Source organism: Phalacrocorax carbo, chromosome 6 (genome assembly GCF_963921805.1).
Source record: "Phalacrocorax carbo chromosome 6, bPhaCar2.1, whole genome shotgun sequence".
NCBI classification, from domain to species: Eukaryota; Metazoa; Chordata; class Aves; order Suliformes; family Phalacrocoracidae; genus Phalacrocorax; species Phalacrocorax carbo.
In genome coordinates, this window is record NC_087518.1 from 37,838,708 (window position 1) to 37,856,085 (window position 17,378).

The following is a 17,378-nucleotide window of genomic DNA, read 5'->3' on the forward strand; positions in this document are numbered from 1 at the left end:
CAATAAAAACAATATATATTTCAAACACAAAGTATCAGGGAATCACAGGAAACTATCTTAACCTGATAAAGCTTACTTGCAACTCACAAAGTTGCCATCATCTCAGCTGGGTTAATTGTTTTCCTCAAAGTTACACAGGGATTCAAGTTCCAAAGGATCCTTAAGCTAAATAACAAGGTGTAACATTTAGACAAAAATAGTTTTGAAAATTAGTAATCTCAGTAGATTGATTCCTAGTTTCTCATACAATGTACCCAAATACTGATCAAACTTAATACATAAGCAACAAAATCCCCAAACCCTTTTTAAGATATACTGATAAAACCAAAAACACCAAAGCAAGCACCTATCTAGTTAGCATAAACATTTGAAACATGTATTTAATGCCTCATCAGAATACAAGAACAAAGCCATCAAACCTAGAAAGCCAGAGAGATGTGTCCCCTAACAGCATGCCTGCAGCCTTGAAAAGAGTGTAAACAGCCTCGTACCTCCTGGGTTCCTGCTGCTCTCTTAGGAGAGCACAGAGGAACACAAAATCATCACAACTGGCTTCCACACATTATTTTGACCCAGACAACAGACTTCAGCTTTGTTCTTGAGACTTTTTTTTTAAATAAAACTTGTGCTCTTATTTAAATCTTTTTTTAAAAGAATATTATCTCTTTCATTTTGACCTCATTTATCGAATTACTGCCACGATCTGTGCAATTAAATATTCCATCATGCAAGAAACTGAGCATTCTGACTCCAATCAGACATTCATTTAAGCCGAGCTTAACTTTCAATAGTTAATACATACACTGAAAGAATGTGTGTGATCAGTGCTGTGCTGAGGGGAGGCTAACGTACTAGTATTTCAGAGAATTTATGCCTTAAACAACCAATGTTTACACACACGCATGTGATCTATATATGTTTATATATACACAAATATTTTCACGTGAATCTGATAGACTTACACGCATAGTATCAGGCTTTAGCAGTTGGGTCACTACAGGGAAAGGAGTAAGGTTTATTGCTCACAATTCAGTGGTGACTTTTGCATAATGTGATACATTAAAAATAAAAACCAGATGTTATAAAATATGAGATAACACCACAAAGGGTGTTACAGTAACTGCATAGAAAACAGTAGACATTCCTCAGAAGGGATGCCATACCCCTTACTGGCTACTCGTCTGCAGGGTTTGGGAAAAGCCTGACATGAAAAAGCAGATTTAGTTTGCTTGCCTTAGAAAGCAGAGAGTGAGAGAAGATAGGAAGAAATCTGCAACGCAACTAACAATCCAAAGCAGAGGCTCAATTCTTTCTTAAACGACATCTTCAGTCAACAACCCCGTGACATATTTCATATTACTGAAGTGGCTTCTGGTAAGATTGTCTCCTGCCATATTAGCTATTTGTATCATCTTTCTGGTGAGATGTTTTTCACCAGCAGAGAAGTGGAAGACTAAAGAAAGGAATTACTATGTGATTAGAAAGCAGAAGAATAAGAACCAGTCAATGGATGTTTTTTTCTATACACCATATACTGTGGGACCTATTGCAGACGGAAATCACTTTGGGCCAATAAGCAGTCAGATTAAAAAGCAACTGAATTCCTACACAGCTAAAAACACTACCCAAAAGAGGTGTAACTACCAATTTTGTAAGAAATGTCAGATTTCGCATGCTTCAAAGGTTGAGACAACACAGAAAGCAGCACTGCCTCTGGCAGAGGCACTAACACCTGCTGGTGCTGTCGGCACTGTGCTCTCGTCCTTCCTTGTGCCAACACCGCGCCTTTTCCCAGGAACGTTTCAACCCAATGAAGTTACTGGGAGCTTGAGTGCTTTTATTTCCAGAACAGCTACAAAGAGAGGCATACTGGAGGCATCTGGACACATCTGACATCAACAGGGCTTTGCCACTGACTCCACTGCCATGAGGAGACAGCCAGTGTCAGCAAATCGCAATTCTGCTGGGTGACAATTTCTGCAGAGATACACATTTTGTTTTTCAACAGTTACAAAGTATTTCATTTTGGAAGCAAACATGTTGTTTTTATTTGGGCTCTAAAGCCCATAAAAATATTTTTTAAAACTACTGGGTTTTTTCCAGATATCATAGCATTATTATTTTCTCTGTATAGATTTCTGTTTGAGAATGAGCTTGGAAGGCCAAAATGGAACCGTAGTCTAACCAGTCTGAATAAACAAAATATTGATTTCAAGATTAAAAACATACGCATCTTTTATCATAAAAATTTCATTGAGCACAAGGGGAGTTGTGAACATACTACAAGACAGAGCCTGTAGGCATATACATTCAAAATATATTTTAAATAAAAAAAATATTCCATTAAATGGCTACAACCCATTCCTCATCCAAATGTGAGCTTGTGAGGATAACCACAGAAGAGCTATATACGCTCAAATCAGGAATATTCACATATTTTCTCCAGTGCTGAGATTATTCAGAACTTTTCCAACATTGTCAAACTCATTTCTATAGCATTAATGCTAGTACAATAGGAAACTGGACCTCTATGATATCTCAAAAAGATCAGTTATTTCAGCTTTTGGGATTCTTTATTTAAAGATTGTCTTTGATATGGTAGTGTGCTTCTTTGTACTTAGAATTCTACCTGGTAGTTCTGAGAGTCACTAAAAAGTGAATTACCCCCACCATCAAAAAACAGAACAAAATAAAAACAACTTTCTGAAATACTGCCGGCAGAGAGGAGTGTTCTTCATTGCCTGCCTTGAAGCATTACTTCGGTTTTTTTCTTTCCCCATTCTGTGTTTTTTCCTTTTCCATCTTTTTCTGGCAACTGAAGAATTACCAGATAGAAAATAAGTGGTTTCCCTGCAGTCTTGGCAGATAAGAAAACCAACAATGAATCTTGCAAATTCTCTTGTGGTATCAAAACTGTGCCTTAATATTTCCTTTACTTAATGGACTGAGTGAGAGTAAGTGATTATGACAAATCACTAATCTTCTCTTTTTCCTGATCATCTGTAGTTTCTACATCCCATCCAAAACAGATGAGATGTTTTGCAAAACAAGATTTTGGAAAGTCAACATTTAAGAAAAAAAAAAGAGACCAAAAGAATAGTGCCCTGCATAAAAGAAAATGGCAGGCCACAAGAGTAGGAGAGAGGATTGGGGATGAGTAAGCATTGGAAAGTTCAAGCATACTGAGAGGATGAACATGAGAAAGAGGAGAAATGTATCAAAATGGTTTAGACAAGTTTTCGTTACATTATGAAAGCAACAAAAAGGTGACATGATAAACTGTAGAAAAATTCAGGAAGAGAGGAAAATATTTTGCCCGCTGTTATCACATCACTGTGCAAACAGACAGCCCTTAGATTTTAGGAAAGATGATTCTTTGGGATACATCCAAAAACTAACTCACACATTTTACATTTAAAATAGAAATGACTAGAAAATAGAATGGAGAATTTTCTTTTTTTTTTTTTTTAATATTCTCCCCACAAGCTTTCATTGAAATTAGCCTTGACAGTTTTAGCGAGATCTCATTTTTTAAAAAATTAAATCTTGTAGATATTCAGGTCTCCAATCCAAATCTACCAAGTTCAACATGCACACAGAAGGCTTCTGCTGATTTCACTTGACTACTTGGCTCAGGGGTTGGCTACAGAAGCTGCTATATATTCTGTTCAAATCCAGTGGTTCTAATAGGAAGATTTGCCTTGCAAGGATGAGGATTTAAACATACTGCTTTCCAGGAACACAGGCAATTTACGCAAAACACTAGATTCCCTACGCAGCTGAGACACAATGTTCAGGCGTAGGTTTTTCAGAGCCCAAAGGCAGAGAGCTGTCTGAGGACTCCGGTTTTTATAGATTAGGCAGGTCTACTGCATCTTTGTATGACTTCCCTCCAGTCTTTAGTGGGCTTCGTCTTCTAAACATTTTTCTACGCCAGCTGTTCCTTGAATAACCTTTGACTTACTGAATAAGGTTCCATTTTTTTTGATACATAATTTCTCTTTTTTTAGTTTTTTTTGTGTGTTTTTGTTTAAAATCCAGCCTTTCTTAGGAGAAAGAAAAAGAAAAAGACAAACTAGAAAAAAAGAATTTAAATTACAATGAAGATGATCATTCTACAGCCAGGAAAATTAGCTAGACATCCAGCAAGTTTTGATAAGAACACATACCAGCACACTTTGCTCATGTACCATTTATCACTATCTTATACACTGCACATGTTTCTGACTGATGCTATTCCCTAACCAGAAATCCTACCTTCTATGTTTGTATATTTATTCCTCTCATCATGAATCACCTTATAGCTGTCTTTATAGAATCTTGTATTATTGATTTAAAAAAAGAAAAAACAAAAACCCAACAATTTATCAAGATCTACTGTACAAAAATATTTCCAGATCATCTACTGTGGTGATACTATCAATGAAGAAGTTTGACTCAGTATCAGTTTAAAAAGAAGAGCAAAAGAGAGACATTGAGTCAGAGATATTTATTCTACTTAGTGGTTTTGTGTATTTTTGTTGATGAAGATAAAAATATTTCCATGGAAAAACTCATCTAAAAGTTGCTGAAATAATAAAATCTAATAGTTTAATAAAATAAATAGTTTTAATAAAACAGACCAGGACACACACACACAATACACTAATTAAAAGCTTTGCTATCACTACAAACAATGAAATAATCCATCAGTCCTATATGTATAACCTTTCCTTTGAGGATTAATTATGTATAGGAACTAGAATTTTCATTATTTCCAAATCAGTAGGTTTAGATCTCTTATGTGGGTCTGAGGATTATTATTTAGGGTTTTTTCCAAGCAACTAACTAGTGTATCTCAAATATTATTAAATAAATACATAAAATTTTGCACTGTAAAGGATTAAAGGAATGGGTCGCACAGGTCCTGATGTAAAAACGACATACAAGTACAGCTCTCCAACTTTTTTGTTCTGGTGGGTTTTGTTCACACGATTTGTAACTTCAATGTTTGGCAAAGTTTTGTTGATACATTTCCCACATTTTCAATCCTACAAGGGATAAAAACCCAACACTTCCAACAGAAACAGCTTATCAAATACTCCGTATCAAAAATAAGGGGATACAGAGAATTAGTATGATATACAGTGCTCTACAACGGCTATTGCGTATTCCTGTCACAAAGGCATTATAATCACCAAGCCACCAGTTGGGTGAAGACTTCCTCCCTGCTATCATTAGCATCTGCCTCTCCACAGCTGAATAGGAGAGCTTTTTTATTATTATTCTAACATAAAAAAAAAGTTCAATCTCATGTTTCCAACCTGGTCTCCAAAGTCCTCCGGGAACTTCCACAGTACCACTGGATCTGTAAATAATTGACAGACAGCATTAATCAGAGGCAAAGGAACAGAGTATTACAGTCAGAGTACATTAATATTAAAGAGAGGGTCAGCTTAGCGTCAAGCTTTGAGGCAAGTGCAAAAAAAAACTACGGAAGATACTGGATTATTAAAAAGACTCATTTCATATTTATGAAGTGATATGTTTATTGTTTTACATACAGTAGCAGGTTATAATATATCTATTTTCATATTCAATTCTTTCTTCTTAACCTTTGAGTACTTCATTTTTTAAGCACGTGTTCAGTTTTTCACATTTTTATTTAATTAAGAAATAAAGTGATATAAAACCTCTTTCCATCCAAGGAAAACAATGATGTAAAATGATATGAAGGAGAAAACAAAGATGTCTATAATGTATAGAAAAGTGTCTTTGTACAAAAGTGATTTTAAAGATAGTACCAATGTAACCAGCACTCTCAAGGAAGAGTTTAGAAGAGCTAGCATGTTTGAATATTTTCCTGTTCAGAGCCATTTAAAATCAGCATTTCTTAGTATCTTAATAGTATCTTAAAGTTTTCACTAACCTATTTTAAACTGTTAATTATCAAAATAATCGGTGTTATTTAGGCTATACATTAGTCTACAATTAACATTTTTTGAAGGCATCTAACACAATGACATGAACCATAATCTTTCAACAAAAACTGAATTATGCTCTTCATCCCCTCAAAGCTTTTAATCTCCTGTAACACAAAACCTTCCCGAGGTGCTACTGTTAAACTGTATCACAAACACCCATGAAGCTTAACAGCGCTTCTATACAACAGATTAGCAGCAGCATTTGTCCACGTGCTAAAAGTGAAATTACCCTTTTTCCTGCAAGGGAGACCCAGGTCAGTGCCAAAGTCTGGACTAGAGGGAGAGCTCTCCAGTTTCTGCTTGGGTCCTAGCCAAGGCAGAACCTCCCACCGCTGACCACGCAGTCGATGACAGCTCTGGGTACCAGAGGGCAGTAAAACAAACAGAGAAACCCACCAGTAAGTGCCAGGGGACACTGCCTGCTGAGAACTACAACCTCTTGGATACCTTGGGAGCTCCTGGGATTCCTGTCTTCTGAGGAACCAAGATCTGGGAAATGTATCTGGGTTTCCACTTCAATCTCTAACGCTACCACTGTCCAATAAATCAGAAACTTCCTTCTTATTGCTATGTTTTACACCAGAACCAGAGGGTTCTCCACTTTTGGCAAGGTATGAAGGTTTCTACTCTTCTTCATCCTCCCATGTATGTTTGCTGCTGCAAGTTGAAGATTTAATCAAAGTGAAACACTATTGATGATATTTTCATTCCCAGCTGCTGATTTCAAATCCTACTATTCAACATGCAGCTGCTGTGCCCACGTTTGCCACTGGCCCACTCACCAGGAGCTGGAGACTGAAGCCAGTATTCCTCCTTCACCCTGGGGCAGATGTTTAACCAGCAGTAGAACAAACATTTCAAACATTGCAAAATTCAATTTGTCAATCAACTCACCTAATTTAGACCTAATTTTCATTTAATTCAAATCTAACAGATTTTAGGTAAAAATGTGGCCATTTGACTCTTCTTCTTGGACAAGCACATCTTTGCTCTTAAGAACATCTGGGGAGGGTTCTGCAGCTACTGTTTATGAAAATATATATATTTTGTACAAGGAATCTTCCTCCATCTACTACGGGGAGCAAGAACTTTTGGAGACAGACATGAAATGAGGTAAGATGTAATGTTTATAAAAATACGAGAGCCAGTAGTCAAAACAGAGACCTTTTTTCCCCCACCTATTTTGTGTACATTTAAATCAAACACATCTGTGTAATGACCGAATGAAAGAGGAGTTTGACTGTCTGGGTGCCTGTACTGTAAGGGATCTCTTATTTTTATTCCAATTTAGTATCATGAAAAAAGTAATTATATTTCAACAGTGATCGCTGATAAATTCAAGGACCAGCAAGCATGGTCACAAATATCAAATACTGAATGTTAAGTAATCCATAAATTACTTGCCAAAAACCACTGGAAATTTTGCAGAACCCAAAAAAAAAAAAACCTTAAAAGAGCTTGCAAATCTAAGGCCATATGTCCACAAATATTTCAAGAATAAATTTCTTTGCAAACAAGCAATCCCACTGAACTCCCACTGCCCACTACTGGTTGGTAAGCCTATACTATTACCATTGTCTCTCCTGCTGGTGCAGACTCTTCCACAGCTACACGCTGAACCAGATGAGGGAACTGACCAACTGTCTGGAATTTTTCAGGTCAACATCAACTAGATCAGTTCCCCAAAACCCTTGTTTTTGTGCCAGGAAAAAAAAAAAAAAAAAAAAAAAAAAGAGGAAGAAAAACCAGGGAATGGGGAGCTGTGGTGAGAAGAAAGCAGGACTGCTTTACCCAGCAGCAATCTGGCCTTACGCATCTGCTAGGCCTCATGAAATACAAGCTGGTTACTAGCTGCATCTAGTTCCTTTTCTTATCACCTATTTCTTGTTCAGAACTTCCCAAGTCTTGTTGTGCCATTTATAATTGCTTCTACTGCAAAACTTGGAAGTTATTGTCTGCAAATAGGTGCATGGACCGCTTTGCAGTACGGAAGGCTGACTGAGCATCACCAGGGAGGAGTGGACTTGGCAAGCTCACCTCTTTGTGGCAATGAAACCAGGCAGATTATTTTGACAGATGTGAACTAAATTACATGAGAAAAATTTAGTATACCTAATGCTTTAGCAACACAGTAACAAAGTCACAGGGGTTTTTAGATACTTTGTAAAATGTTTAATTTATAAACTTCTAAATGGGAAGGAAATTTTGCTTTCTTTTTCTTTTGCTGTTCTTTGTGGAAGTGTAACTGCTAGGCTTCAAAAAAGGAAGCAGATCGCAACAGCAAAACCTCCAAGTTTAATTTTGAAAGGTCACAATCAGGAGCAAAGTATAGTCTCAGAATTAAGCAAAACTTGGCTCCAGGTAACTTGGGGTCTGGGGTTACAAAATGGGCAATATCTTCACACCGCAGTGATGTGTCAATGGAGCTGAACAACATTTCACAGGAGCACCCTTTACCTACCTGTAGCAAGATCAACAGCTCCAGCAACTTCTTTTGGTGCCCTGATAAGCTAACAGCTATAAAACCTGCAACTATAATTTAGTGTCCTGCTTAGTTTGCTGTCTTCACTTCATATTATTAGGGCTCTCTTGTACTTCTTTGGGCTCATTTGAAATAATAAAAATCAACTCTGAAGTAAATTCCAGTTCACTGAACTACAGGTATAACAACATTTATTTTCATATTATGAAAGGATATTTATATCGTGAGAGGATAATTAAATTAATGTGATCTAAACAGGCAGAATAATGCTCTTAACACTCCTTCATGAAAACAAAAAAGAGACAAGATTTAACAAAATATTCCTAACTCAATTCAAGAAAAACATTCAGTGCTACATTCAGCAAAAATTATATGCCTCCAAGACTTGTCCAACTGCTTTGAGCTGGGTTTTGCAGTTGTTATTACTGGCATGTAACTGGTTATTTTAGTTGGTAGGTACTTGCCATACATTTATTAAGTAAGAAAATCTGATGTGACTTGTGCTTCAGAAAGAAAGGTTACTATACTCTTTCTATGCTTTCACTCTCTGAAACCAAACCCTAACACCTATAAAAAGCCTTGGGATTTTATGATAATTATCCAAGTCAGGGATTGGGCTTTTTTCAAAAGGTTATGTTTGTTTCTGCTTTTGGAGCTAGGCTCAGGCAGCATCTGACACATCTTTGTGGCAACTTCTCACAAGTACTACAAAGGAAGAAACAAAAGGGTACTGATTTAGAAATAAAAAGAGAAAGTATAATCCGATTCTGCAACTTTATGCATTTTATCTTCAGATTTACAAAGACTGAATTTTCTTTTCCCTGAGGATTACTTTACAGATATCCCAATCTGATCTGGCAATGTTAGGTCAATTTTGTACCAATTTTATGGGTGAGAGGATGAGAATCACTCAGAAATAGCTGTTGCCATAGCCAGCTGAGGAACTACTGAGTTTCTCCTTGTTTTCTTTTTGTAACAGACTTTTTGGGACAAACGCTTTGCGCCAAGTCTAAGTAAATGTAGTAGTAAGAGGAAATTGTTAAGTGCACACATAAAACAGTTTGTGCATTGCATGTGTAAAGAGATGTATGCACATACAAGCATCACTTCTTCCCATACCTACTGCATCCAGGACAGATGCTTCTTACAAAGGTACGTCTTAGCACATGCCAGTAACGCTTGAAAATTCTTTTGCTAAATATCCTACAGCATTGGAAAGTACATCTCCCAGATGTGAACTTCACACCACACATTGCTGGACTTAACTTGGGACATTTGACTTATTTGACTACTTTTGCATCATTTGTGATCACGTAAGTCTGTCTATACATATTTTAAAAGAAAGCTTTTTATAATAAGATTCAGAAAGATCCAGTTAAGCCCCTCAGGGTCACAATTAGAAGCAGATGCGACTCTTGGTACAAGTCAGAAGAAGAACAAGCATGGAAAGGTTTGTTAAGGGACCAGAACTTGGAGTACAGTACACTTGATACAAAAAGAAAAGTGAGTCACATGCAATGCTTAGAAACAAAAGTACTCATAATGCTGTGATCTAGAACCGCTTGACAAGAAAAACCACAGGCAAGTACGGTACTAAGAGAAGAGGAAAAGGTATGAATATCCTCAAGGTAATTCCTCTCCAAACAATCCATTCCAACAGAAGTAACTTCATAAAGCATGTCATCTGTATTTTTATGAAAACCACTTCTTAAACATTTTAACTTCTATAACAAATCTATGAAAATATAGAAGTACTGTTTCTCATGACAGGGTAGAATAGAGAAGTAGTGCATTTGGAACTCTGAAAAAAATGAAGAAAAAGCTTTCTGAGTGATAAACTTCCCAAAAATTCAGTATTTAAATATTGTCTAAAAGTACAATCATTAAGCTTGCAGATTACAAATGTTGCCCAAAAATACAACAGGATAAGCTAATTAGCACACATTCAATTTGGTAATGGACAGAAATTAAACACACACGCTGAGAAACATAATCTCAGGTAGTTCTCCTGATATCAAGAGAGAATAATTTCAGACAGAAAAACACAGCTAAGGTAAAATGAAACGGATTAAGTAAGTAGTCCAATATTCTGCCTGGAGAGGAGGAATCTTCATCCCTGTAGGTTTTATGGAGCAGGATAGACAAAAAGACTGCCAAGTAGAGTTGGTCATGTCTTGGGACAGAGGAGTGAACTAGACGACTGCTCAGTATCCCTCCAGCTATATTTTCTCTGATGCTGTAAAGATATTCATTGGAAAAAAGATGTCAGTGCAGAGGGGAAAGAAGAGGCTGGGGCCAGGAGTTATGGGGGTGGGGAAGAAACGCAATGAGGAAAAGGAAGGCAGCAAAGAAAAGCTTATTGCAGACAGTTCTTTCTTGTCTGGGGAAAAAAAAGTTCCAGACTGTTTTTCTTACATGAACACATGAATGCAATTATTAACGATATATCATTTCAGCTTTATCTCAGGGAACACATTTTTTAATAAACACACATTTAAGTGATAAGCAGAATTGATTTTATTAGAATAAGTAGTTTCCAGCAGTAAAAAAACTAAGTTCTCTAAACCAAGTTTGTAATACTGCTATTGTTCGAAGGCAAAAATCTGCTACATACTTAAAAAAATTTGACAGAAACCTGCAACAGTAATTATAATGATGCTTTTGTATCAATATAGTATTTTATTACCACAACAGTGATTCAGAAACAAAATAAGAGATGAACTGTAATGTACAACCCAAGTATTTTCACAGATGAAATCATTTGATGAAAAAAACAGTATTCCCATAAAGAGATTACTTCTTGCAAAAAAAGACTTCTGTATATCATATTAAAATTTGCTTGTTAACAGTGGAGCACCCGCCAGCAGCTGGAGGAAGAGCAAGATGTCGTGGAAAAGGAGGGAAGAAGGGAGTTTCAGTATTTTTCCAAGATCAATTATCAACAGAAAGAACCAGGACAAAATACATTGAAGCATATTCATAGAAAAAAAAAAAAAAACAAAACACACAACACACCTAAGGAACACTCACTAACTTCTCTGGCACTTAAAACCTGTCAGATTAAAGACAATATGCAAATAAGGGTGCCACTGTAGAAAATACTTGAAAGTACACTTTTATGCAAATCATGTAGTCCATGTATTTTTTTTGCTCATCAAAGGAATACTGAAAGAAAAACTTCTACAGGACCGTTATTCTAACGGCTCCACAGAAAGCTTACTGCAGAATGCAACCACACTCTCAATCTTTTCATAAAAGCAAAAGAAAACTTATTTACAAAATTACATCAAGTCGTAACAATCCAGCACCTTCAACTTCTTTACTCACACTTTACCCACTGATGTGCCTTCCTAAATTGCCACCACAGTTTCAAACAGTTGCTACTTCAGCAAATAGCAAATGAACACAAGGCAAAAACAAAACACTGCACCGAAACAGGTACTTTCCCCTGGAAAGCAGACTGCTTCCAGCCAAAGTCCTGTAATATTGAATGCTTGACCACTGACAATTTTAAGAGTTAAATACTGACACTTTATGACCATGTCAGACACCGAAAAAATGTTAACAAGTTTCAGGAATTACATTTGCCAGCTTTTCTGCTATATATTAATACACTGAGATTTTTCTGGGTCTCTAGGTGCTTACACAGTAACCTCAGCAGCACATTTGAGCAAGGTGCTGAACCTGGGCCTGCTTTTCAAAATAAGCCACAGCATGTCCCCTTTCCCTTCCCCACACCAGCGGCCTCTGCCTGGTCTGCAACGCTTATACCCCATTTTGAAAAATTATTTAGGAAGTGAAGGTACCCGACTCTCGCTGGCATTCAGGGAGATATTTGGAATGTGGGACTTCTGACATTTTTCCTTTTAATTTTTCTCATACAAAGTAAAGTTCGAACTAAATGACAACAGTGTCAAACAACACACACTAACTACTGCCCTGTAAGAAAGGGAAAATGGAAAATAACATCTTAGTAGCCCGCATCAGTTACAGTCACAGTAGCTGTCATCTGTAAGTCTTCGTGGTTGCACATTTGCAAACCAGAAATGGGATTTTCATCTCAGTGCCTTTTCAGTCAGGTTCAGCAACATAATTACAAAGACTGACTCCTCACAGGTAAGATGAAAACATCCTCCTCCCGCAAGCAAACTTTTTCTAAGGAAACTGCTTTTAACTGTAGTTGAACATAAGCTGGGCAGGCTTTCAAGTCAACTGAAAACTGGATCATAGTTTAAAATTCTTTCTGTAGGACTTATGCTTGAAAAATGCCTCAAATTACAAGTAACACAAATTATTCATGGACTTATCAAGTGGCTCAGGATTTAATAGAATCTTTTCATAGACATGTAACTTACTAAATGGTTTCAGGATACCAGTGCTCACACCACATTGGTGGAAATTCAGAATTTTGTTTCCAGTACATGGGAAAACAAAGAAACAATCCACAACTGTAAAAGTCACTCAGTCTTTAAACAAAAACCACACACACCCCATTATTCTCTCTACTCCATGCAAGCACAACTCACATTTGAGGTCAGTGGGTCCAACTCAGTCACTAGTTGCAGCATTAAAACGTCACAGCAACTCCACAGCTTTTACACACAGGTCAGTACTACCCAATCAAAGTATTAACAGCTCACAATCCATATCGAAGTGTGTGAATCTGACACGTGTACATAGCACTGTAAAGCTACACAATAGATCTACTGATTGCAAAGTTTACCACAGAATTATTTTCAAGTATTTCTACTTTTGTGATAAAGGTTCCTCAAAATACTCAGAAAATCAAGGATGTGAAAACAGTGTGCAAATATTGAACTCCAACTAACCACGTGCAAGGTCCAGCCTTCCGCACCATAGAGATGCAGGGCTTCATCTGACAGTACTACAGGTTTTGGACCTGACAGTTCCTCTGATTTTTCCAATTTCCCTGTAAAGCGCTCAAACTACGCAGTAAGTACTTTTTTCCTTCTACGAGCAAGTACTTGGTTAAAATTTCCAGCCACAGCTTGCCATCTCCTTCAGAGCTGCAGGTCAATCCCTTTTTGCCCAAGAATTTGTTACCACTGAAGGACAGAGCAGTAAGCCATTTCAGCTAACTAGGGACAGAAAGAAAGGGTCCTGTTGGCTGCAATGCTATTAGACATGCTTCAGGATAAAAACCTTAATCAGGGTGAGAGTTCATTGCACAGATAGTGCACAGATAAAATGAATATGTTCAGCCTTCATTTGGTCTCTTTGCAAGATAAGCAGGAGTTTCTTTTACCTGCTAAGTCTTTAGAATGAGCCTGTAAAGTGTGGCAACAACTGTATGCCTTTTGGAGCTGCAGTGCTATTTTTAATTTTCTTATTTTTGACTTGTAATCATGAGTGAATTACAGCTCATGAAAATGAGAATCTAAAAACTAAGGTAGCAAAATAACAAGCAAGTGAGCACCATATATGCCTTAATTCATTGCTAATGTTTGAGGAAGGCTTACAAAACAAAATACTTCTGCTGTCACTGGGTCTCGTTCAAAGAAGTTTTCAACAAGACAGGCTGTGCAGTCATTCTAATGGAAAGACAATAGTGTGTGAAAGAGAATAATCAAATTTTTGCATTACAAAAACACTCTATCCTGCTTTCATTCTCCCATTACAATTAATATTGTCTATATGAAATTCAAACCTTTCACATTTTGCTTACTGGCTGTGGTAGGAAGGGACAGGAGCAGCACCAACAGCCAGGACCTGGCCTCGCTGTTTCTTACTCCTCAGAACATCTATGGCACCACAACTGAAATACATCTGTCTATGAAAGCTTTAACTATATCAGGCAACATTTCATAATTTTATATACATACCAATCTGTTACAAATTAAATTCAAACAATCATAAGCATTCTCAGTTACACAAAGCTCTAAAACCACAATAGCCATGTTGATTAGCCATAGCCTACATATATAGTTTGCTATGTGTAAACAGTTCACAAATTTAAAATAATATATATTTTAAAAAGATATTTTAATTTTCTAGCCTATTCTGATTCAGCGTTTATTTCTATTCTGGTTTAATGTATCATGAACAACCAAGGTAAAGATGAAGGTGCACTGATCAATAAGCACAAATCTTTTTTTGCCTTTGCTTTCCATCTTATACCAAATCCATTTTCATACCATTGGGGGAAAAAATAAACTCATCAGTCACCTGATGGAGCAATTCAAAACTTAACCAAACAGGGCTAATGGGTGAGAATTGAATTGAAAACACCTTGACAAAGAAAGCAATTTCTTTTCTTCGCACCCCTCAGAAGCTGTGGGTGATCACCGTAATCGAACCATCAACAGCAAGGGGCCGTCTGTCCCAAGGGCCCTCAGTGTGAGCAAGAATCAACAACAAAAAATTTTAAAGGCTAGCCCACGTGCATTCAGCCCCAATTTATCTACGACAGGCAGCATGCAGCTGAAAAAAAAAAAAATCAATGTTTTGACATTTTTCACATACCAATCCTTAGAAGTCAACAAACTTTTGATAAGAACAAAACACAAGAGTAGGTTAAGGGGTTGCTTACAGAAAGATCAGTGTTACTCCAACAACTAATAAACCTCTAATGAGCTAAGATTCTCAGTCTATCATGAAGCACTCATGTTTCAGCACCCACAGCCATGGTCAGGACAAAAAGAGCCCATAAAACCACCTTCTCACTAGCACTGATGCTACAAGTCTCCTCTGGTATCAGTCTGGGCAGCTCCTGAATATATTCTAGTCATTCACCAAACCATTTATACATAATCCCCAAAATCTGGTTTTTTTCCATAGAAAACAAAGAAAACATTAAGAAAGGGTCTCCCAGAAGTTTCTGAGCCAGTGACCGCATGCAATGCATGCTGAGAGCAAGGGGCTCAGACTGACCCAGCAGAGGCACCGTGGCTTTGGCACCTGGCATCCCGGGGAAGACAGACCCCTCTGATCCCCACTAAGGACCTCCCAGGACAAGAACACAGGCTCCATAGCACATCCCTCCCAGGGATGCTCCCAAACCAGGTACTTTTCCCTCACCAAGCCTTTCAAAGGGGAAAAGCACACACAGCAGAAGGTTACTCCAATGTATTTCTTTGGTGGTTTCCTACTGGAAAACGTATTGATCTTTTCGTAAAACAAACTCTGACATAGCTGCACCTCTCTGCACCTTTCTCACTAACTGCTTCAAAGCTCTGAAGGGTCACAAAGTAGTTACAGAGGGCAGCAAGAAAAAAAATTTATATTCTTTTCTGTTCAGCTTCATTAACAGTACTTGACCCTCTTCAGCAGAGCTAGAAGATGGGCCCAGCCAGCAGCACAACAGGCTGGGAATTGGAAAACACACACTCTGATTCTGAGTCCTGCCAGTTACCTGCTGCATGACCTCGAGTAAGTCATTCCAGGTTCACAAATAGTATGAGATCTCGGAAAAAAAAAAAAAAATTGCTTTTTGATTCAGAACATTTACATGCATTAAAAAAGGGACATTTCGATGCAAGACCAGGGTTACTTATTTTAAAGCACATGCCATGCATTGACGTAGGACAAGTAAAAGCCAGTCAAAGGGTCTTCTCACAGGCGTTTCAGGTCAAAAATTCCAATTATTTGCTAGAGTGGGGTCAGTAAAAACGGGATGTAAATGGAATCCCAATATATCTAAAGGGGCTGTAACCAGAATAGTGTTGTGACTTGCTGCCCTGGGGGCAGGAGGTCTGGGTTCCAGTCTCTATGGATTACTGATCCCAAAGCACATTCAATAACCAAGAAGCTCTCCAAGACATTTCTTGATATTACGTACGTCAGTACCAAAACAGTTGAGTTACGTTTCTCTACTGATTTCTAAAGTACTAGTTATTCAGAGCAACAAAGTGGTAGGGTGATATAGATGCATGATTTCATTTTACATCCCATTACAAAGTAACTGTGATGTGGTTGGAGTGCAAAATTATTTTATCTTACGAAACCTCAATGCCCGATGCCTGCTTCCTCCAGTGGAATTTCAAATAAATTGTGCACAAAACAGTGAAAATTAATTTAACGGTGTGATAATAGCAGACAACATATTTCACCCTAATAGAAGAAGCTAAAGTTCAAAACAACATGTTGCACTCACACATCCCACATGGGGTCAGAACTTAACACATCCTTTGTAAACTGAGCCTTACCAGAAGGCAAGGTCAGAAGCAGTCTTCTCCCATTTCAGTCTCCATTCAAACTAGCTGTCCTAAACGTACAAGAATATACCTCAGAAGCATTTGCATCAATGAAGGCACCCTGCAAGATATGCAGCTATGCTGCTGGGTGGGAGCCTGACCCAGGCCTGGCTGCCTTGTTGGTCAGAAAGCCAGGGTACACCAGCCAGGCTGCGGGCTCCGGCTGGTTGGTTGTCTGGTCACAAGGCAAAGAAGTGGCCCAGAGAGTGGTTACTGTCACTCAGGGCAGAACAAAGAAAGGAAACAGACCTGCACACACTCAGAAGAGCACCAGGGTGTTTGGGGATGACCAGATAAGGGCTAAGGAAGGAAGAGAGTATTACAGAAAGATGGGCCATCCATATGTCTAAACTGAGTATTTCTGCCTCTTAAGAGATGAAAGTCTTACTTTTACTTTCCAGAGAGCATTGCAGCTGAAAGAAGTGAGATGAGAACAGGGAAACCATGAGTAATGCATGTGTATGCAGTCAAAAATATTAGCAAGGGAAAAAATGTTGTTATTATTATTCATGCAAAAGAACAAGGAATGACTTATTAACAAATCAAAACCAGCATAAATTACAGTTATGTCTCATCTAAAATAATCAATTTACCAAGTAAATCTGATGCTAATATTTCAGAATGCACCTATAAACCTACACAACAGCCATCAACACACAGAATGCACAAGAAGCTGAAATATATGTAATATTACATGTGGTGTCATATTACATTAATCTC

At 37.7% G+C, this 17,378-nt stretch overlaps 1 protein-coding gene across 5 annotated transcripts in view; it reads right to left on the reverse strand.

The window, feature by feature from the left end:
* Positions 1-17,378, reverse strand: part of DENND1B (DENN domain containing 1B) — a 169,366-nt gene that overhangs the window by 124,285 nt on the left and 27,703 nt on the right. For all 5 annotated transcript variants that reach the window (XM_064454763.1, XM_064454762.1, XM_064454764.1 and 2 more), the window contains exon 3: positions 5,304-5,347. In XM_064454763.1, the coding sequence (XP_064310833.1) occupies positions 5,304-5,347 (44 nt within the window). The remainder of the gene's footprint in view (positions 1-5,303; positions 5,348-17,378) is intronic.